This window comes from Meleagris gallopavo, chromosome 34 (assembly GCF_905368555.1).
Source record: "Meleagris gallopavo chromosome 34, MGAL_WU_HG_1.1, whole genome shotgun sequence".
NCBI lineage: Eukaryota > Metazoa > Chordata > Aves > Galliformes > Phasianidae > Meleagris > Meleagris gallopavo.
Genome location: NC_139438.1, coordinates 381,022 through 401,577, shown reverse-complemented (window position 1 = coordinate 401,577; position 20,556 = coordinate 381,022). Strand labels below are relative to the sequence as shown.

Sequence of the window (20,556 nt, the reverse complement as noted above, 5' to 3'; positions counted from 1 at the left end):
AGATCAGGAAGAGATGCCATTATTTCCATCCAATAATCTTAGGAGACTTTTCAAACACTGCCACCAGTCTTTTGATGCTCCATAAATCCCTGCAGCGTTTGCTCTATCAGCTCAGCCCCCACAGAGATGACGAGAGTCACTGAACCACAGGATGGGTTGGGGTGGAAGGGAACCCAAAAAGACCATTGGGTCCCACGCAGTCCCTTCAAGGGTGATCTTCAAGGACTCTTCAAACCCAATCACTCCCCAGTTAACCTGCAAGGACTCTCCCAGCCCTGGATCTCTTATCAATCCTCTGATTTCTCATCAATCCCATGGCCCCTTATCAATCCTCTGACCCCTTATCAATTTCTGGATCCCTTATCAACCCTCTGATCCTTTATCAATCCCCCAATAATTTATCAGTCCTCTGACCCTTATGAATTCCTTGGTCTCTGATCAATCTTTTGGCCCCTTATCAATCTGTTGACCCCTTCATCAATCCCTCGATCCTTCATAAATCTCTTGATCTCTTATCAATCCCTTTGCCCCTTACCAATCTTTTGGCACCCATATCAACCCCTTAATCTCCTATCAATCCCTCTGCTCCTTATCAATCACTTGGGATCTTTTCCATCCCAACCCCTTAAACCTCCAAGCACCATCGCCGCGTTGGCGATGCTGGAGTTCCCTCCCGCCGTCCCTCGCAGAACCCCCTGCGATCCCCCCCATCAACCCCCCCCCATCCCAACGCCCTTATGACCAACGTATCCCGAAGCGGTGGGCGTGGCCAGAATAAGTGGGCGTGGTTTTAGGGATGGGCGCGTCCAGCAGCAGAGGGTGGGCGTGGTTTTGACGGCGGCAGGCGTGGCCAGGAAGTGGGCGTGGCCAGACGACGGGGAGCGTCTCTCCGTTGTGGGCGTGGCCAAACAGGGGCTGGGGGCGTGGCCTGAGAGGTGAGCGTGGCCTGGGGATGGGAGTGAGCTGAGAAGTGGGCGTGGCCTGAAAGGCAGGCGTGGCCTGTGAGGTGGGCGTGGCCTGGGGAGGTGGGCGTGGCCTGGAAAGATGGGCGTGATCTGGGAGGTGGGCGTGGCCTGGGAGGTGGGGTGGGTTTGGAGGTGGGCGTGGTCTGGGAGGTGGGCGTGGCTTCGGGGCCCTGTTGTCTGCGCTCCCCCATCGGCGGCCATGGAGGACCCTTCGCGGTTGATGGCACCGCACGGAGCCGGTGTTGCCCTTCAGGGTGGTCTCCCCCCCGGGGGTCCCGCTGCCCCAACCTCTACTTCGGGGGATCCGAGCTCTGTGCCCCCCCCGGCCCCTCCCCCTCACGATACGGGCGACGTTCTGCAGCAGATTATGGCCATCACCGATCAGAGCTTGGATGAGGCCCAGGCGAGGTAACGGGGGTCTCGTTCTGCCCAACAGCGGCAGCTGAGGGGTGGGGGGTGGCGGCTGTAGGGATGGACCCCCCCCTCCGGTCTGTGGTACGGCAATGGGACCCCTTATGTGGGGCCGTTTTGGGATATGGGGCGGTTCGGTGGCGGTTCGGTGCTCCTGCAGCCCTATGTCGTGATTCAGCTGTGTTTTATCAGGACTATCGCAATAGGGTGATGGGAGATGGGGGCTGTGGGGCTGCCCCCCCCCCCCGCCTTTTTGAGACACGGCACTGTGGTGGGAGTTTGGGTTGTGGATGTCATTGTCAGTTCTGTGCTCCTGCAGCCCTGTTTCGTGATTCAGCTGTGTTTTATCGGGACTGTCACGATAGGGAACTGGGGGATGAGAACTGGGGGCTGTGGGGCTGGACCCTCCCCTCTGGGCCGTGGTACAGCAATTGGAGTTTGGGTCAGGGTTATGGGGCGGTTTGGTATTGGTTCCATGCTCCTGAAGCCCTGTGTTGTGACTCAGCTGTGTTCTGTCGGGACTATTGCGATAGGGTGATGGGAGATGGATGCTGTGGAGTTTGACCTCTACTCTGGGCCATGATGGGAGTTTGGTTCTCGGTTTTGGGGCAGTTCGATGCCGGTTCTGCGTTCCTACAGTCCAATGCTGTGACTCAGCTGTGTCCTGTCAGGGCTGTCGTGATAGGGTGGGGGTTACTCAGCTGTGTCCTGTCAGGACTGTCACCATAGGGTGGGGGTTACTCAGCCGTGTCCTGTCGGGACTGTTGCGATAGGGTGGGGGTTACTCAGCCATGTTCTGTCGGGACTGTTGCGATAGGGTGGGGGTTACTCAGCTGTGTCCTGTCAGGACTGTCGCGATAGGGTGGGGGTTACTCAGCTGTGTCCTGTCAGGACTGTCGCGATAGGGTGGGGGTTACTCAGCCGTGTCCTGTCGGGACTGTCGCGATAGGGTGGGGGTTACTCAGCCGTGTCCTGTCAGGATTGTCGCGATAGGGTGGGGGTTACTCAGCTGTATTTTGGCAGGGCTGTCGCGATAGGGTGGCCCCATGGTCTGACTTGGGATATCTTATGGTTCCATACTGGTTCTAGCTGTTAACTGTTCCAGGCCGGTTCCAGCTGCGTCCTGTCTAATTTCCGTCTGTGTTCCATGTGGTTTCCAGCTGTGTTCCAGGTTGGTTCTGGCTGTGTTCTGTACTGATTCTGGCTGTGTCCCGTACAGTTTTCAGCTCTGTTCCAGGTCGCTTCCAGCTGTGTCCTATATGGTTTCAGGCTGTGTCCTCCAGAGTTTCCAGCTGTGTTTCAGGTTGGTTCCAGCTGTGTCCTCCAGAGTTTCCAGCTGTGTTCCAGGTTGGTTCCAGCTGTGTCCTCCAGAGTTTCCAGCTGTGTTCCAGGTTGTTTCTGGCTGTGTTCTGTATTGGTTCTGTGTCCTGTAGGTTTCCAGCTGTGTTCCAGGTTGGTTCCAGCTGTGTCCTATATGGTTTCAGGCTGTGTCCTGCAGAGTTCCCAGCTGTGTTCCAGGTTGTTTCCTGCCGTGTTCCGTATTGCTTCCAGCTCTGTTCTGTACTGAATCTACCTGTGTCCTATAAGGTCTTGGTCTGCATCCCAGGTTGGTTCCAGCTGTGTCCTATATTGATTCCAGCTGTGTTCCAGGTTGGTTCTGGCTGTGTCCTGTATGGTCTTGGTCTGTGTCCTATGTAGTTTCCAGCTGTGTTCCAGGGTTGGTTCCAGATGTGTCCTATATTGATTCCAGCTGTGTTCCAGGTTCCTTTCATGCTGTGTCCTTTATAGTTTCCAGCTGTGTCCTGTATGGTTTCAGGATGTGCCCTACAGAGTTTCCAGCTGTGTTCCAGGTTCCTTTCATGCTGTGTCCTTTATAGTTCCCAGCTGTGTTCCTCATGGTTTCCAGCTGTGCCCTGAACAGTTTGTTCTGCGTTGTGTTCCAGGTTGTTTTCTGGCTGCGTTCTGGGTTGTTCTTTCTCTTTTGGTTCTCCCTGCAGCAAAACTAAGTGTTTTTTCCTCCTTTTCGTACAGAATTTCTGCTTTTTTTCTTGCTGCAGGAAACACGCCCTGAACTGCCACAGGATGAAGCCTGCTCTGTTCAGCGTGCTCTGCGAGATCAAGGAGAAAACTGGTGAGTTGCTGTCATTTCTACTCCCAATTTTCCCCCCAAACACCACTTTTCCCTCCCCAAAAATACCATCCCACGTTCAGTTTTGCTCTTGTTCACCACAGCCCACGTTTTCCCAATGGTTTCTATGACTCCTGCTGCTTTTCATGACGTCTTATTGGTGCTTATTTGGAAGTCCTGCATTCCTACATGTGAATGGGGTCCTGTGAATATGGTCAAATATTCGTATATGTATGACTGGGGCCCTACAAATATGGCCATATATCTGTATATATATGAATGTGGTCCTACAAATAGGGTTATATATTCATATATATGGACACAGTCCCATGAATATGGGCAAATATTTGTATATATATGAGTGTGATCCTATGAATATGGTCATATTTTCATATATATGTGAATAGGATCTTGTGAATTATAGTCTTATTTTTATATATACATGAATGGGGTCCTACAAATATGGCCATAGCTTCATATATATGGACATAGTCCTATGAATATGGTCAAACATTTGTATATATATGAATGTGGCCCTATAAATATGGTTGTATTTTCACATATATATGAATGGGGTCCTACAAATATGGTCGTATTTTCATATATATATGAATGGGGTCCTACAAATATGGCTATAGCTTCATATATATGGACATAGTCCTATGAATATGGTCAAACATTTGTATATATATGAATGTGGCCCTATAAATATGGTCATATTTTTATATATTTATGAATGGGGTCCTACAAATATGGTCATATATTCATATATATGGACACAGTCCTATGAATATGGTCAAACATTTGTATATATATGAATGTGGCCCTATAAATGTGGTCGTATTTTCATATATATATGAATGGGGTCCTACAAATATGGTCATATATTCATATATATGGACACAGTCCTATGAATATGGTCAAATATTTGTATACTCATGAATGTGATCCTACAAATATGGTCATATATTCACATATATGAGTATGGCCCTACAAATACAATCTGCTCTTCCTCTGTGATGTGATTCTTTGTCTCCTCCAGGCTCGTACCTTTTGGTACCCATCCCCAAAAGGAAAAAAAAAAAAAAAAAAAAAACAAGAAGAGAAAACAACACGCCCACATCTCAATTAATATTAATTAGGATGGCGTAGGGAACCCGACCTATGGATTAAAGACACTAAAGGAGCGGGGCCTGGTGGGAGATGGGTGGGCTGGGGGGGGTTCTGTGGGGGTCTCTGGGGGTTTGAATGTTGAATCGGACGTGGTTTCCTCCACCCCCCTTCCCCACCCCCTCCCAGCCCTCATTTTTCATTCATTCTTTGTTGCTCTCAGTCACAACGGGGTACGAAGTCCTGAGAATCTCTGCCCAGGAGCAGAACATGAGCAAAATTACAAACCCATTTTTATCCCTGTTTTCTTTTTTCCCCCATTTTTTTCCCTTTTTTTTTTTTTTTTCCTTCCCCCATTTTTTTTCCCTGTGTGTTTTTTTTTTCCTCATTTTTCCCTGTTTTTTTTTTCTTCCATTTTTTTCCTGTATATCCTGTCTTTTTTTCCTGTATGTCTTCTCCCACAGAAAACATTCTTTCTAATTTTTATTACGATTATTTTAAACTATTCAGAAGTGGACTGGATGTCTGACGGAGCTGTGGGTGTCTCTGTTCAGTGTGGGGAGTGGGACTTGGTGGTCTTCAAAAGGTGCCTTTGAACTCAAACTGTGCTCTGATTCTGTGACCTTAATCCATAGAACCAGGGAGTGGTTGGGTTGGAAAGGTCCTTCCAGGTCAATTGTGGAGTGGTTGGGTTGGAAAGGTCCTTCCAGGTCAATTGTGGAGTGGTTGGGATGGAAGGGTCCTTCCAGGTCAGTTGTGGAGTGGTTGGGATGGAAGGGTCCTTCAGGGCAACTGTGGAGTGGTTGGGATGGAAGGGTCCTTCCAGGTCAATTGTGGAGTGGTTGGGATGGAAGGGTCCTTGCAGGTCAGTTGTGGAGTGGTTGGGATGGAAGGGTCCTTCCAGGTCAACTGTGGAGTGGTTGGGATGGAAGGGTCCTTGCACGTCAGTTGTGGAGTGGTTGGGATGGAAGGGTCCTTCCAGGTCAGTTGTGGAGTGGTTGGGATGGAAGGGTCCTTGCACGTCAGTTGTGGAGTGGTTGGGATGGAAGGGTCCTTCCAGGTCAGTTGTGGAGTGGTTGGGATGGAAGGGTCCTTCCATGGCAACTGTGGAGTGGTTGGGATGGAAGGGTCCTTGCAGGTCAGTTGTGGAGTGGTTGGGATGGAAGGGTCCTTTGAGGTCAATTGTGGAGTGGTTGGGATGGAAGGGTCCTTGCAGGTCAGTTGTGGAGTGGTTGGGATGGAAGGGTCCTTTGAGGTCAATTGTGGAGTGGTTGGGATGGAAGGGTCCTTGCAGGTCAGTTGTGGAGTGGTTGGGATGGAAGGGTCCTTGCAGGTCAGTTGTGGAGTGGTTGGGATGGAAGGGTCCTTGCAGGTCAGTTGTGGAGTGGTTGGGATGGAAGGGTCCTTCCAGGTCAGTTATGGAGTGGGTGGGATGGAAGGGTCCTTGCAGGTCAGTTGTGGAGTGGGTGGGATGGAAGGGTCCTTGCAGGTCAGTTGTGGAGTGGTTGGGATGGAAGGGTCCTTGCAGGTCAATTGTGGAGTGGTTGGGATGGAAGGGTCCTTCCAGGTCAGTTGTGGAGTGGTTGGGATGGAAGGGTCCTTGCAGGTCAGTTGTGGAGTGGGTGGGATGGAAGGGTCCTTGCAGGTCAGTTGTGAAGTGGTTGGGATGGAAGGGTCCTTGCAGGTCAGTTGTGGAGTGGTTGGGATGGAAGGGTCCTTGCAGGTCAGTTGTGAAGTGGTTGGGATGGAAGGGTCCTTGCAGGTCAATTGTGGAGTGGTTGGGATGGAAGGGTCCTTGCAGGTCAATTGTGGAGTGGTTGGGATGGAAGGGTCCTTGCAGGTCAGTTGTGGAGTGGTTGGGATGGAAGGGTCCTTTGAGGTCAATTGTGGAGTGGTTGGGATGGAAGGGTCCTTGCAGGGCAGTTGTGAAGTGGTTGGGATGGAAGGGTCCTTGCAGGTCAGTTGTGGAGTGGTTGGGATGGAAGGGTCCTTGCAGGTCAACCACAGAATGATCCTATATTCTGTAGGTGAGCACGGTGAGGGTGGGTCAGTGGTTGGACTTAAAATCCTCGAGGTCTTTTCCAACCCTAACGATTCTCTGATTCCAAAATCCCACCCCAACACTCAACTCCCAAATCTTGCCCCAAAAACCCAACCCCAAAAAACAGGTTTGACGGTCAGACTTGATGATCTTGGAGCTCTTTTCCAACCTCAATGATTCTACGCTTCTATTGCCCCAAGGTTGTACTTTGAGCTGGTATAAAAGTCAGCTCTCCTTTCACCTGACAGTTCCAATGCTTGAGTCAGAGCCATCAGCTCAACATTCACATCCAACGTATTGGCTGGCAAAGGTTGAGCCTTCTTTTGGGATTACAGTAGAACATCCAAAGCTTTCCATTGCCTTGAACTACTCCATTGGTGAGCAGCTCCCGTTCATGATTTTCCAAGAGGGATCTGTTGGACCTGGGTATGCCTCTGTTTGGATCAACATTGGTGACACCATCTGGAAAAATATCCTTGCGTTCTCCGTAGGTGTTCTGCACTTGGGATGGTACAAATGGTTCAATTCTGGCCCTAAAATGCCCATCTATAAAGGTGAAGCCAACAAATGTACATCCAGTGGGTGCACTCACGTTGCTTTTCTGCATTATTTGCTCCATGAAGGAAAATCTGCAAAGGGGGAAAAAAACAACAACAACGAAACTCACAGCCAAGCGCGCACCACTTATTTTGGTACCGCTAACCTCATTACAGAACCACAAACCTCTTAATTAATGACATGCAAAATATATGGCCGTGATTGCATTTGCATACTGAGGCTTCAACACCTTAGGCTGCATTGCGGTTTAATTAAGGATTAATTAGAAACGACGGGAATTTCACGTCACTTAGGGTAATGATTTTGCATATTTGACAGATATCAGTAGGGGATGTGCAGGAAAACAGGGAATTTGTGTTTTCTTCTGTAAAGAGAACCAGTGAGTTTTATGGTCCGTGAGTTTCTTTAGTTGTGATGAACTTACTGGGATGAGCTACGGGGTGGAAAGTGCAACTCATTAATGCTAATTAACTCCTCTCTAGTTTCTTGCTAGCCCCAGCCAGCCAGATTCTTCCCTTGAGGTTGTGGGGGTGCTTTATTCAGCAGTTGACTCGAGATGAGCCGATGCGTAATTGACGATAACGAATGTCTAATTACCATCATTAGACGGGTGACATAAAATTAAGCTGCAGCTGGGAGCTCAACTCCAACACGAGGTGTGCTGATGTGCATCACAATGTGTGTAAGGAGATGGGAACCCAAACTCCTCTTCCACCGCACCGACGCTTCCCAGCCCAAATATTTTCACGTGATCTTTGTCAAACAGAGTGAGGAGTGTTCTTCTGGGGGGCTTTGGGGTCCCTTCCAACCTGTGCTGTGCTTCTGTGATCTTTAAGGACCTTTCTAACCCAACCCAACCTCATTCTATGGTTCTGTAATCTTTAAGGACCTTTCCAATCCATTCTGTGGTTCTGTGATCTTCAAGGACCTGTCCAACCCAACACATTGTATGGTTCTGTGATCTTTGAGGACCCATCCAACCCAACCCGTTCTATGATTCTGTGGTCTGTAAGGTTCCTTTTGACCCAGCCTCATTCTACGGTTCTGTAATCTTTAAGGACCTTTCCAATCCATTTTATGGTTCTGTGATCTTTGAGGACCCTTCCAACCCAACCTCATTCCACAGTTCTGTAATCTTTAAGGACCCTTCCAACCCAACCTGTTCTATGATTCTGTGGTCTTTAAGGTTCCTTTTAACCCAACCTCATTCTATGGTTCTTTGATCTTTAAGGACCCTTCCAACCCAACCCCATTCCATGATTATTATTATTTTTTTATCTTTAAGTTTCCTTCTAACCCAACCCATTCTCTGGTTCTGTGATCTTTAAGGACCCTTCCAACCCAACCAAACCCCATTCTGTAGTTCTGTGATCTTTAAGGACCCATCCAACCCAACCAAACCCCATTCTGTAGTTCTGTGATCTCTAAGGACCCATCCAACCCAACCCATTCTGTCCTCCCGCAGTTCTGTGTCGTCAGATGGCACTGGAATATCGCTTTGGTCACTTTGGGTCTGGTGTGCATCACTGTGTTATCAGCAGAGATTTCCTCCTGAATCCAATCCACTGCTCATTAAATTGCCTCGCAGTTAAAATCCAATTAAAAGCCTGAAAGCTCCTGGTGTTTCTTGAACTGACTCAACATGTTAATAATAAATCATCAGAAATTGGGATTTAAATATTCTGAATCAGATTTGCTTGGAATCAAACACGGGTGATCTGAGCGCGGATCTTGCTGCGTGTCAGCCTAAGGAAAACGGGTTTGGGTCTGATTTCATCAAATTGTTTCAGGTTTTGAGGTTTTAATAAGGCAAAACGTGGCGCTGTCAATACTTTGGGGTGGTGTAGGCTGGTGGTGTGGCCTTTTGCTGGAGCAGTGTGGTCTGTCATTGGTGATGGTGTAGCCTCTGCCTGGCAATGATGCATTTGCACCCTTGGCACACCAGGCACCCTAAGTCAAGCAGCCCTCAGGTATGGATTTCAGCACGATCCCACATCTGCATGGTGTCCTTTTCAGTCCCCAGACACAGAAATACGGCGGTTGTAGCAGCTCAGGCATTTCATCCACCTCCCATAGTCTGTCTTTGATCTTTAAGGACCCTTCCAACCCAACCCAACCCCATTCCATGATTATTATTTTGTTTATCTTCAAGGTGTTCCCCGTTTCTCCCTCTGATCCACGTTTTCTCTATCCATGCTGTACCATACCATCATTAAACGCTCCTTCTTTCCTCGACCTGGAGATAGAAGTCTGGTCTTTAAATGCTCTACCACTGAAGCAGACGCTTTCTTCATCCAGGAAATAACCTTTTGATTCCCTCTTTATATCTACCCAGTGTTAAGTATTCGTGGTATTCAGGAAGAAGACCCCCCCGATGCCCAACTAATGAGACTAGATAACATGTTGCTGGCGGAGGGCGTCTCCGGCCCCGAGAAAAGAGGAAGAGGAGCACCGATGGCTGTAGCAGCAACACCAGGTGGCTGTCCAAATGACAATAGCATTGAGCACTCTGACTACAGGGCCAAGCTGTCACAGATCCGACAGATTTACCACTCTGAGCTAGAGAAATATGAACAGGTGATCTTTCTGCATGGAAGAGTTTTTATCATCTCAATTGAAAATAACCCCCTTTTTTTTTTTTTTTTTGTTGGTTTTAAGGACGGAACAGGAGGTATAAATGAGTTCAGTTCAACGCGAGGTTGTCACATTTGTTTGAGAACTTATCTCAGTGTTGCAGGAATGAGATGAAATAGAGGGACTGGACATGGAAGTAAAGATGATATTCGTTACCTCAGCGTTACAGAATTAAGGTGGAATAGAGAGACTGGACATCAAGCTAAAGATAATTAATGTCTCGTTTACCTTTGTTACAGTATTTTTTAAGAGTAAATACGGATAAAGCTGAAACGTGAAAAGTCCTCTGTTTTGTTTTCTTTTTTTTTTTTTTTTTTTGGATATGTATTCTTGTTGGGGGAATTAATTTGGGGGGTGTTTTATCGTTTCTCGATACAAATATCTTTATTTTCAGGCCTGCAGCGAGTTCACCACCCACGTCATGAACCTGCTCAGGGAACAGAGCCGGACGAGACCCATTTCTCCCAAAGAAATCGAGCGGATGGTGAACATCATCCACGGCAAATTCAGCACCATCCAGATGCAGCTGAAGCAGAGCACGTGCGAGGCGGTGATGATCCTCCGCTCGCGCTTCCTTGATGCAAGGTACGACGAAGAGAGGCAACGGGTGCTTAAGCCCAGGCTTTATGTGTTGCTCAGTGCCAATAATCGCGTAGGAAACCTCATTCCCACTGCTGTCAGTTTCAGTGTTAACATCTGGTGGGTTGTCGTACGCGCCGAGCCTACTTACCTTGACATAAACATATTAAAACTGCGTGGAATTAAATATATTCTTCCTCAAAGGATATAAATATACTCTTCCTCACAGCAGATATACTTTAGAGTAAGCCCACGGCGGCGCAAATAGGAATAATTGTGATTTTTCACAGACGTAAGCGGCGTAACTTCAGCAAGCAGGCAACAGAAGTGCTGAATGAGTATTTCTATTCGCACCTGAGCAATCCTTACCCCAGCGAAGAGGCCAAAGAGGAGTTGGCAAAGAAGGGTGGCATCACCGTTTCGCAGGTATGAAGCGGTTGATCTGGAGTTGTTGTTTCTTTCCTTGAGTCGTTAAGGTTGGAGAAGACCATTAGGATGGACCGAGTGACTGTTAAGGGTCCTCATCCAACTCCCTGTGATTCAGTGGTTCCATGGCTTGGATTCATCTAAAAAATGCCATTTGGGCAAAACAGTCGCCCAGTCCTGAGCAAATTGAGCTTTAGGGGCACAAAAACAAGCGAGCGAAGCGATCTCCTGTGAGTCAGGGGCTGATGGATGGAAAACTGTTCTCAGTCAGATGAAGGCGCAAAGAAATGCGAGAAAAATGGGAATAACCTACAGACAGACAACGTCAAGGACAGCTGGGAAGGGAACAGCAATGGTTTTGCAACAGATGAACGTGAGAGTGGATCTCAGACCATATAAACACACCTGAGTTCTGCTGGGTTGTGCCCTATAGGCGGTAATAGGTTTCAGTTGACGGTACTAAAAGAAAACAAAGAACATTTATGTTGTTCCAAAGGGTTGTTGATTTTTGTTTTTTTTTTTGCTTGAACCCGACTATAAAACATTATTTTTGCTGCTGAGTTGTCAACGTAACGGGTAATGGAATGGTTTGAACGGTAACAGGGCTGTAAATCTCCAGGTTTCCAACTGGTTTGGTAACAAAAGAATTCGGTACAAGAAGAACATGGGGAAGTTCCAAGAAGAAGCCAACATTTACGCTGCGAAAACGGCAGTGGATGCAACCAATGTTGTGGCTCAGGGCAACCGGGCAAACTCCCCATCGACACCAAATTCGGGTAAGGGAGAGAGCTTTGGAAGTCTCCAATTCCTTCTCGTGACGATGAGTGCCATGAATGGTTGGAAATGCTCACAGGATTTAAAAAAAAAAACAACACGTTTTTGCACTGAATTTTCTTTCGTTTCTTTCTCTTGTTGTGATTCAGCTTCCTCTGGCTCTTTTAAGATGACCAATTCCGGAGATTCGTTCATAAATTTGCAGTCGTTGACCTCCTACCAGAGCTCCCCGGTGGGAGGTAATGTGCAGTCACAGGTGAGCAGGTTATTTCTTCATCATCATCATCATCATCATCATTATTAAATATTAAATTTATTAAATAATATTTAATAAATATAAATAAATGTATTATTGATTATTAAAGCAGTTTCTCTTAATATCAGATGATTTTTTTTTTTCTTCTCTTTGGAGTCAGACTTGTGAAACAAACCCATTGAAATCTCTGTGGTTTTTTTTTTGTTGTTGTTGTTAAAATCAAACTCTTGAGTGAGGTCTGGATTGACCTATTGGTATCCTTCCAACCTTCAGATTTACGTCAGCAAACTGGTGTTGGCTTGTTTGAGAGTTCGCCTTGCTCTGTATAAAAAGAACTTGACGGGGTATTGCAGTGTTAATGGCACTGATGTACAATTATTTTAAACAAAACAAGCATATCCCGCTGGCACTGCCTGATTTTTTTTTTTTTGCTTTATCATTATTTTTTCTCCCCTTATTTGTGTCGTTCTATGGGATCTTGTTGCAGATGGATTCCTTGCACCATGTCATACACCAGACAGGAAGATATGACACCATTGTGGGGAATCCTTTGTACACGACGCAGCGCATCGACGTAAGATGTCCCAAAGTTTTAATTGATCCCATCTCTGATACGAGTTTTGTTCTTAGAAACGATTTGTGAGTCAGTCCTAATGAAGTTCCCACCCGCTGAGATCTCTGCTGCGGGGATAGGAAAAAGGTGGAAAGGTCCTTGCAGGTCAACCTTGGAGTGGTTGGGTTCAAAGGGTCCTTACAGGTCAACTGTGGAGTGGTTGGGGTGGAAAGGTTCTTACAGGTCAATCATGGAGTGGTTAGGTTCAGAGGGTCCTTACAGGTCAACCGTGGAGTGGTTGGCTTCAAAGGATCCTTACAGATCAACTGTGGAGTAAGTAGGGTTTAGAGGGTCCTTACAGGTCAATTGTGGAGCGGTTGGGGTGGAAAGGTCCTTAGAGGTCAACTGTGGATTGGTCAGGTTCAGCGGGTCCTTACAGGTCAACTGTGGAGTGGTTAGGTTCAGAAGGTCCTTACAGGTCAACCAGGGAGCAGTTGGGGTGGAAGGGTCCTTACAGGTCAACTATGGAGTGGTTGGGTTCAAAGGTCCTTACAGGTCAACTGTGGAGTAGTTGGGTTCAAAGGATCCTTACCGGTCAATTGTGGAGTGGTTGGGTTCAGAGGGTCCTTACAGGTCAATCGTGGAGCGGTTGGGGTAGAAAGGTCCTTACAGATCAGTAGTGGAGAGATTGGGTTCTAAGGGTCTTTACAGGTCGACTGTGGATTAGTTGGGCTCAGGAGGTCCTTACAGATCAAGTAGGGAGTGGTTGAGGTTAAAGGGCCCTTACATGTCAATTGTGGAGTGGTTGAGGTGGAAAGGTCCTTACAGGTCAACTGTGCATTGGTCAGGTTCAACAGGTCCTTACAGATCATTGTGAAGCGTTTGGGGTGGAAGGGTCCTTACAGGTCAGCTGTGTTCTGTGACTCCATCTCTAACAGTGCCATCTGCTTCACCCACAGGCGAATGGCAGCTGGCAGGACGCGACCACCCCTTCATCCATCACCTCACCCGCCGGAGACCCCGGCAGCGTTAATTCCGACGCGTCCAATTAAGTCGTTAGGACCCTACCGATGAGAGGAAAGAGGTCATTAGTGTAATTTGTCAGTGTTGCTCTTTTCGCCGATACTCTTAACGTGACACACAGCTAATTACCTCAGCCAAACCCTGGAACCAATAGAAGATTGTGACGATGATTACGACACCTCTCTACCTCTCAGCTGAGTTCTTTTTACTTATTATGGGATGTGAAATTGTTCTCGAAGAACTTGCTTCATTCTTCCTAACCAAATTTGGGGTTGGTTTTCTTTCTTTCTTTCTTTCTTTCTTTTTTTTTTTTTTTGGTTGTTGTTTTTGTTTCTAATATCAATTTTATGGTAAGAAACTCAGTGTCTCTTCTAGAAGAAAAACAGGAAGAAAAAGGACTTATTTTAATTTCCACAAAGTTTTTTATGACGAGATTTCCGTTTGAGCTGATAGATGCTAACGATTAACCCCTCGTATTGTAACTGTAGGCGTTTAAACCCTCGCTGTTGTAATTTTGTAGAGGAAAATCAGCTTTTCTTACCCACGCTGAGCTCATTGAGCAGAACGCGGCCTAAACCTCCCCCCCCGTCTGTTTTTTGTGCATTCCCACCGCTGTTAACACATAAAGCCCTCCTCTTTCAGGCGAGGTTTTATCAAAGATAATAAACTTCCAAAGCCTTTTTTTTTTTTTCCTTTCTTTTTTTGCGGTTGTTTTTATTACTTTTGTTCTCTCCCGCGTGGCCCATCCAATGCGCATGCGCGCATATCGATGGCGGCGCGATACGCGCATGCGCGTTCCCACAGGACGCATGCGCACAGAGCTATGCCGTTCTGTGCGCATACGCATTCCCTTCACGGTGCTCTGCGCATGCACTCATAAGCTGTATTTTGTGCGCATGCGCGAAGCACTGGTCTCGCCCGTGCGCATGCGCACTCCTCACAGGGCGCCGCCATTTCCCGGCGTGCACCGCGCCCAACGGTCGCTCGCGCGCGCGAAGCCGCCATGGAGGCGCATCGGGAGGGCTGCCGTCGGCTTCGGTGAGTGATGGCAGGAGGTTGGGGGTGGAAGAGGGGTCCGGTTGCCGTAACCCGACCGAAGGCTTTTGCAGGTCCGAGGAGAGGTGGCAGAGAGCGGCGGGGCTGGAGGTGAGAGGTGGGCGGGGGGCTCGGGGCCTGTGTGAGGGGGCTCGTGAGTCTGAGGGGGCCTCGGAGTCGGTGTGAGGAGGATGAGGGGGGATGGGAGGGTCTGCGGGGGCTTTGGGACTTTTCTGAGAGGGCTTTGTGGCCTGTGTGAGGAGACTGAGGGGGGATGGGGTGGTCTGAGGAGGCGTTGGTGTCTTTTTGAGGGGGCTGGGGAGGATCTGAGGGCCCTTGGGGCCTGTGTGAGGAGACAGAGGGTGTTGGGGAGGGTGTGAGGGGGCCTCGAGGCCTCTTTGAGGGGGTGAGGTGAGTCTGAGGAGGCCTTGGGGCCTCTCTGAAGGGGGTAGGGTGGTCTGAAAGGGCGTTGGTGTCTTTTTGAGGGGGTAAGGAGGGTCTGAAGGGGCCTCAGAGTCTGTATGAGGAGGCTGAGGGAGCCTTGGAGCTTCTCTGAGCGGGATGGGGTGGTCTGAGGGGGCTTTGGTGTCTTTTTGAATGGGCTGGGGGGGATCTGAGGGGCTCTTGGGGCCTGTGTGAGGAAGTAGAGAGGGTTGGGGAGGTCTGAGGGGGCCTCAAGGCCTCTTTGAGGAGGCTGGGAGGGTCTATGGAGCTCTCAGTGCCTGTGTGAGGAGTCTGAGGGGGGCTGGAGGGGACCTTGGGGCCTCTTTAAGGGGTCTGGGGGGCCCTCGGGGTCTGTGTGAGGAGGCAGACGGGGGTTGGGTGTGCTTGAGGGGGACCGGGGGATTGAGGGGGCTCTGGGGGCTCACAGCCTGAGGGAGCAATGAGGGCCATTTCACTTCCAGCCCCTTAATGCCTGCAGAAATGTTCTTCCCACAGACTTCTCTCACTGGATCCTTCCTTACAGCAGATGGGGGTGCTCCAGGTAGGTGTGAGTGAGAGAACTCCTGTGTTGTGAGGGTGGCCCAGAGCTGGGGCTGTCTCATTCCTTGGGGATATTCAGACCCGCCTGAACAGCTCAATCTGCTGTAGGGAACTGCTTTTGGCAGGGGTGGTGGTGAGGTGTGTTGGATTCAGTGATCTCCAGAGGTCATTTCCAACTCTGATGATTCTGTGATCCTTGTGGGATTCTTCTAACTAAGGATATTCGATGGTTCATTAATACTTAAATGTTGATTATGCCTGTTTTTCACAGAACCTCACCCTGGAGAGAAGAAAGATCCTGAGAAACCTCCAAAGCCAACTGACCTTGCTGCTGTTAGTCAGGAGAATGTTACTCCTGAAGCAGCTGCAGGAAAAACATCTCGTGGGAGCCCAAGCCCTGTAAAAAGCCAAAACATCAGCAGTTCTCAAACCAAACGTCGCTCTTGGCGTCGGTCAAGCCTGAAGGGGACGAAACGCCGGAAATCTCTGCCTCCTTTTCATGAGGATGTTACTGGTAGGTGCTGTTCTGCCCTTTATCAAAGTCTCTTGAGAACTGTAGGATGGGTTGGAAAGGTCCTTGAAGGTCATAGAACCTCAGAATGGTTTGGGTTGGAAGGGTCCTTAAAGGTCACGGAAGCAGAGAATTCTGAATGGGTTGGGTTGGAAGGGTCCTTAAAGGTCACGGAAGCAGAGAATTCTGAATGGGTTGGGTTGGAAGGGTCCTTAAAGGTCACGGAAGCAGAGAATTCTGAATGGGTTGGGTTGGAAGGGTCCTTAAAGGTCATGGAAGCAGAGAATTCTGAATGGGTTGGGTTGGAAGGGTCCTTAAAGGTCACGGAAGCAGAGAATTCTGAATGGGTTGGGTTGGAAGGGTCCTTAAAGGTCACGGAAGCAGAGAATTCTGAATGGGTTGGGTTGGAAGGGTCCTTAAAGGTCACGGAAGCAGAGAATTCTGAATGGGTTGGGTTGGAAGGGTCCTTAAAGGTCACGGAAGCAGAGAATTCTGAATGGGTTGGGTTGGAAGGGTCCTTAAAGCTCACAGAACCTTGGACAGGTGCAGGGATGAGGCTCCCACAGCAGTGCCAGCTCCTCACCTCCGTCTGGGTGAAGGATTTCCCCCTCACATCTGCTCTAAATCTCCACCTTCACCTTCAAGCCGTTCTCCCATGAGATTGTTGTTAACGGGTTCCATAAGCCAACATTTGCTTCCTCTTTATTTCAACAGCTGAACTTTAAGTAGAATTTTCCCTCTTAGGAAACCTCCCACACCTCTCACATCCAACAAAACCCATTTTTAGTGTCTTCTGAGAACGTTTCTATGCTCGTGGATTGGTGTCAACTCATTCCTCAGTAATTTTGTTCTCGTTTTTCAGCGTTGAGCCAAGCTATCAGCCTGGACCTGCCAGAAACAGATCGCCTTTCTATGCTGCTCTTATCCAGCTTCCAGGTCAGCCCTTCAAGCGCGTTATTTTTCTGACCTTCCATTTCTGTTCTGCTTTGTAGAATTGAGATCAGAAAAGAGGAGGAGGAATTAATTTCTCCTTCAGTAACGAATCTTCCTACAAACACACAGTTAACTTCAGGCTTTCATGGGGTCCCGCAGTACAAACAGCTTTGGGGTGATGAAATCTTCTCTGTGTTCTCGTAGTTCTCTGCACAGAAACTCGAGCACATCTTGGAGCAGACAGAGGGCTTCAGTCCCGAGGCCTTCAAAGCCAACGGTGAGTTGTGTTTCATGTGTTACAAAAGAGTTTAAAAGCACAGCTTTCCATTGGGGTGCTGTTAAGGTGAGATCTGCTGGCTTGGAGAAGAAGAACCCGGTGCTGCTGACATCACGAGTGGTGTTTTTAACATCCAGTTCACAACCACAGTTTCTGTGAGGGTTGTTAATGGACGCATTAAGCTACAATCACAGAGATCAGCACAAATGACAGCTGAACGCCTTCAGACAAGGAGCCAAGCTGGAGTTCTGCTCTGCTCTTCAGCATTAGTGGGCAGTTGGTTTAAAAGCTGCTCACGTGGCTCTGTTTTCCACCTCCAGTGAGCTCAGTTTCAGAAGACCTGAAGAGATACATAGAGAAACTGAAGCTGGATGGAACCCTGCAGAGCTGCGTTGAGAAAGCTGAAGGGTAAGGACTTCCAGGCCACTATTTGTTATTTTTCAGGTTTTCCTGCCTAGATATTCTATTCCCAAACAGTAAACGAGGCATCTTGGGGCTGATGGCATTACTGGAACATCACAGTGGATATTTAAAGGGAATATTTATTTTTTTCTCGAGGTGATCGAAAGGACAAAAGTCTCTGCGTGGTTTTAATCGTTTGCAGAGCCCTGTGTGGTGCGTGTGTGATACACCAACACTTCCATCTCTCTTCTCTCTGCTTCAGGGATTCGTCAGACTCTGTTTCAGATGAATCAGTGTGCAAAGCAAAGGAGTGCATTGCCAGGTGAGGGCTGACTGCGTGCTGGAGTCCAACACCGATTTTCCTGCCTTTCTAGAAGGCATTTTTTGGTGTGTTATTTCTCTGCAGTTCACCTTCTGTGTGCCTACGTTGCAATTTAACCCCACAGAGGGGATTCCTGCTGCGTGCAGACTTGCTCTGTCCTTCACAACCACAGAATGGTTGGGTTGGAAGGGACCACAAGAATCATGAAGCTCCAACCCCCCTGCTGCATGCAGGGCCACCAACCTCCATATCAAACACTGCTGCCCAGGGCCCCATCCAAGCTGGCCTTGAACACCTCCAGGGATGGATGGGGCACCCACAGCCTTTCTGTGCAGCTGTTCCAACACCTCACCACACATAGTAAAAAAAAAAACCAAAAAACTTTCCAACCTAAATACACCCTCTTTCAACTTCAAACCACTTCCCCTCGTCCTGCTGTTATCCACCCTTTCAAAGAGTCGACTCCCCAGATGTTTGTAGGCTTCCTTTAGGTACTGGAAGACTGCAGTGAAGAGCAGCCTTCTCTTCTCCAGGCTGAACAAGCCCTGCTCCCTCAGCCTGTCTTCGTATGGGAGGTGCTGCAGCCTCTGCCCATCTCTGTGCCCCTCCTCTCCAACAGCTCCCTGTCTTTTTTGCATTCAGACTCCAGACCTGGGTGCAATACTCCAGATAGGCCTCACAAGGGCAGAGCAGTGGGACAACCCCCCCTCATCCCACTGCTGTTGCAGCCCAGGATCCCATTTGCTTTCCAAGCTGTAATCACACACTGCTGCCTCACGTTCAGCTTTTCACCCCCCCCAGGACCCCCAGATCCTTCAGGGCTGCTCTCCAGGACTTTTCCTCTCACTCTGCACGTACACCTGGGATTCCTCTCTCCCAAAACTTTGCATTTTCCTGTGTTGAACCTCATTAGATTCACCCAAACCCACCTTTTGGTGGCATCCCTTCCTTCCGTGGTGCCAGCAATGCCTTTTGCCCCGTAGGTTTTCAGCTGAATGCCAGGCGTGGGATGAGCTCCTGCAACGCTACCAGAAGGATGCAGAGAAAACATCCAGGTACGAATTGTGGCAAAACCTTTGGATGGAAGAATAAAAAAAGCAGAAGTCTCCTTTGTGCAACGGATAAATGCTTTGTCTTCCAGGCAGCTGGAGGAGTGCAGGAGCAGACAGGGCCGGGAAGATCCTCCCGATTACCTGCAGACATCGCAGGCCGAGGTGCTCAGCACCAAACCCAATTACCAGAGGATCCTGGATGAGCAGGGAGAGGTGCTGAGCTGCATGGAGCTGGTGGTGAGTCCTCTATCAAAGCGTGGGGTTGGGCAACGGTTCGTTTGGAGCGAGAAAAGTTTGCCCTTTAATTAAAGATGGTAATTTGGGTGGGTTTTACTGGGTGATGTCAGACTTCCTAAAGCAGAAGGATCAGCCCCAGCCCCCCTACTACAGGCTCTGTTTCATCCTCTTAATTAACACCACGCACTTAATGCACCCCTCTGCCTTTCCCCTTGGCAATTAACGGCACGAACAATTAACAGTGCTGTTTTATTTATTTATTTTTAATTAATTATTACTGTTTTACAGCTCGATGAACTGCAGCAGGCGGCCAAACTGCTGCAGGCGTTCAGTGAGGACAGCAGGCAGTACCTGCGGGGGCTGTCTGAGCAGCTGGGTGAGCTCAGGGCCCCTCCCCAGAGTGTCCCCATGGGGGGGGGACACTGTGTCCCTTTGTGGGTGACATCGTGTCCCCATGGAGTGATGCTGTGTCTCAGTGGGGGTGACGCTGTGTCCCCGGGGGGGGGGAGGAGGGGGTTGACACTGTGTCCCTATGGGGGGGTGACATCGTGTCCCTTTGTGGGTGACGTTGTGTCCCCCGTGGGGTGACGCTGTGTCCCTGGGGTGAGTGACGCCATGTCCCAATGGGGGGTGACATTGTGTCCTTGTGTGGGACCCTGGATGGGTGCCATTTTGTCCCCATGGGGGGGGGTGATTTGTCCCTGTGTGGGTGATGCTGTGTCCCAATGCGGAGTGACTGTGCCTCTGGAGGAGGGGGGGGGTGGGAGGTGACATTGTGTCCCAGTGGGGGGGGTGACACTGTATCCCTGTGCTGGTAATGTCCCCACGGGGGATGATGCTGTGTCCCTTCGTGGGTGACATCGTGTCCCTATGGAGTGATGCTGTGTCTCAGTGGGGGGGTGACACTGCCTCCCTGGGGGGGGGGGGAGAAGGGCATACTGTGTCCCTGTGTGGGTGACACTGTGTCCCTTGGGGGGGACGACACTTTGTCCCCATGGGGGGTGATGCTGTGTCCCTTTGTGGGTGATGCTGTGTCCCTATGGGGGGTGACATCGTGTCCCTGCATGGTTGATGCTGTGTCCCAGTAGAGGTGACACAGCTCTCTGTGCCCATCTCCTGCAGCCTCACGGACCTTCCGCCAGCTGGAAAACTCCCCGGTGCGGAAGCTGATCGCAGCACCGGGCCGGAAAGCACCGCCGGAGGGTTGAACTGGGCTGAATGGAGCTGAACTGGGCTGAATGGATCTGAATGGGGCGCTGCGGGTGCGGCGCTCCCAATAAACGGCCCCGAGTGGGCGAACTGCGCATGCGCGCCGTCTCCGCCTGCTTTCCGCTTCCGCGTTTGA

General features: G+C 49.3%; 2 protein-coding genes across 5 annotated transcripts; both read left to right on the top strand.

Moving 5' to 3' along the window:
- The first annotated feature begins 1,091 nt into the window (after positions 1–1,091).
- Positions 1,092–14,139, top strand: PBX4 (PBX homeobox 4). Its single transcript, XM_010728307.4, has 9 exons — positions 1,092–1,373; positions 3,434–3,507; positions 9,549–9,790; positions 10,242–10,432; positions 10,717–10,852; positions 11,472–11,628; positions 11,776–11,882; positions 12,370–12,456; positions 13,395–14,139. Exons 1-9 carry the CDS (start codon positions 1,165–1,167, stop codon positions 13,485–13,487), a joined length of 1,296 nt encoding a protein of 431 aa, XP_010726609.3. The 5' UTR covers positions 1,092–1,164; the 3' UTR covers positions 13,488–14,139.
- Positions 14,140–14,198: 59 nt separating this feature from the next.
- Positions 14,199–20,515, top strand: DSN1 (DSN1 component of MIS12 kinetochore complex). 4 transcript variants are annotated; one of them, XM_085214859.1, is made up of 12 exons: positions 14,199–14,496; positions 14,558–14,604; positions 15,433–15,478; positions 15,749–15,991; positions 16,851–16,924; positions 17,126–17,198; positions 17,519–17,606; positions 17,863–17,922; positions 18,906–18,977; positions 19,064–19,211; positions 19,500–19,587; positions 20,334–20,515. In XM_085214859.1, exons 1-12 carry the CDS (start codon positions 14,208–14,210, stop codon positions 20,417–20,419), a joined length of 1,314 nt encoding a protein of 437 aa, XP_085070985.1. In that variant the 5' UTR covers positions 14,199–14,207; the 3' UTR covers positions 20,420–20,515. The 4 variants fall into 4 exon arrangements, with proteins under 4 accessions (XP_085070985.1, XP_085070986.1, XP_085070988.1 ...); XM_085214861.1 differs by having other exon boundaries at positions 14,366–14,496; positions 14,568–14,604; XM_085214860.1 differs by lacking the exons at positions 14,558–14,604; positions 15,433–15,478.
- Positions 20,516–20,556: the final 41 nt, after the last annotated feature.

What these genes read in the sequence shown, in the direction of transcription:
- DSN1 (XM_085214859.1), top strand. Translation starts at nt 14,208, where the DNA reads ATGCGCATGCGCGCATATCGATGGCGGCGCGATACGCGCATGCGCGTT. An exon ending in GAGGGCTGCCGTCGGCTTCG is followed by an intron (nt 14,497 to 14,557) that starts GTGAGTGATGGC and finishes ACCCGACCGAAG; the next exon opens with GCTTTTGCAGGTCCGAGGAG. An exon ending in TGCGTTGAGAAAGCTGAAGG is followed by an intron (nt 17,607 to 17,862) that starts GTAAGGACTTCC and finishes TCTCTGCTTCAG; the next exon opens with GGATTCGTCAGACTCTGTTT.
- PBX4 (XM_010728307.4), top strand. Translation starts at nt 1,165, where the DNA reads ATGGAGGACCCTTCGCGGTTGATGGCACCGCACGGAGCCGGTGTTGCC. An exon ending in CGAGATCAAGGAGAAAACTG is followed by an intron (nt 3,508 to 9,548) that starts GTGAGTTGCTGT and finishes ATATCTACCCAG; the next exon opens with TGTTAAGTATTCGTGGTATT. An exon ending in CCCATCGACACCAAATTCGG is followed by an intron (nt 11,629 to 11,775) that starts GTAAGGGAGAGA and finishes GTTGTGATTCAG; the next exon opens with CTTCCTCTGGCTCTTTTAAG.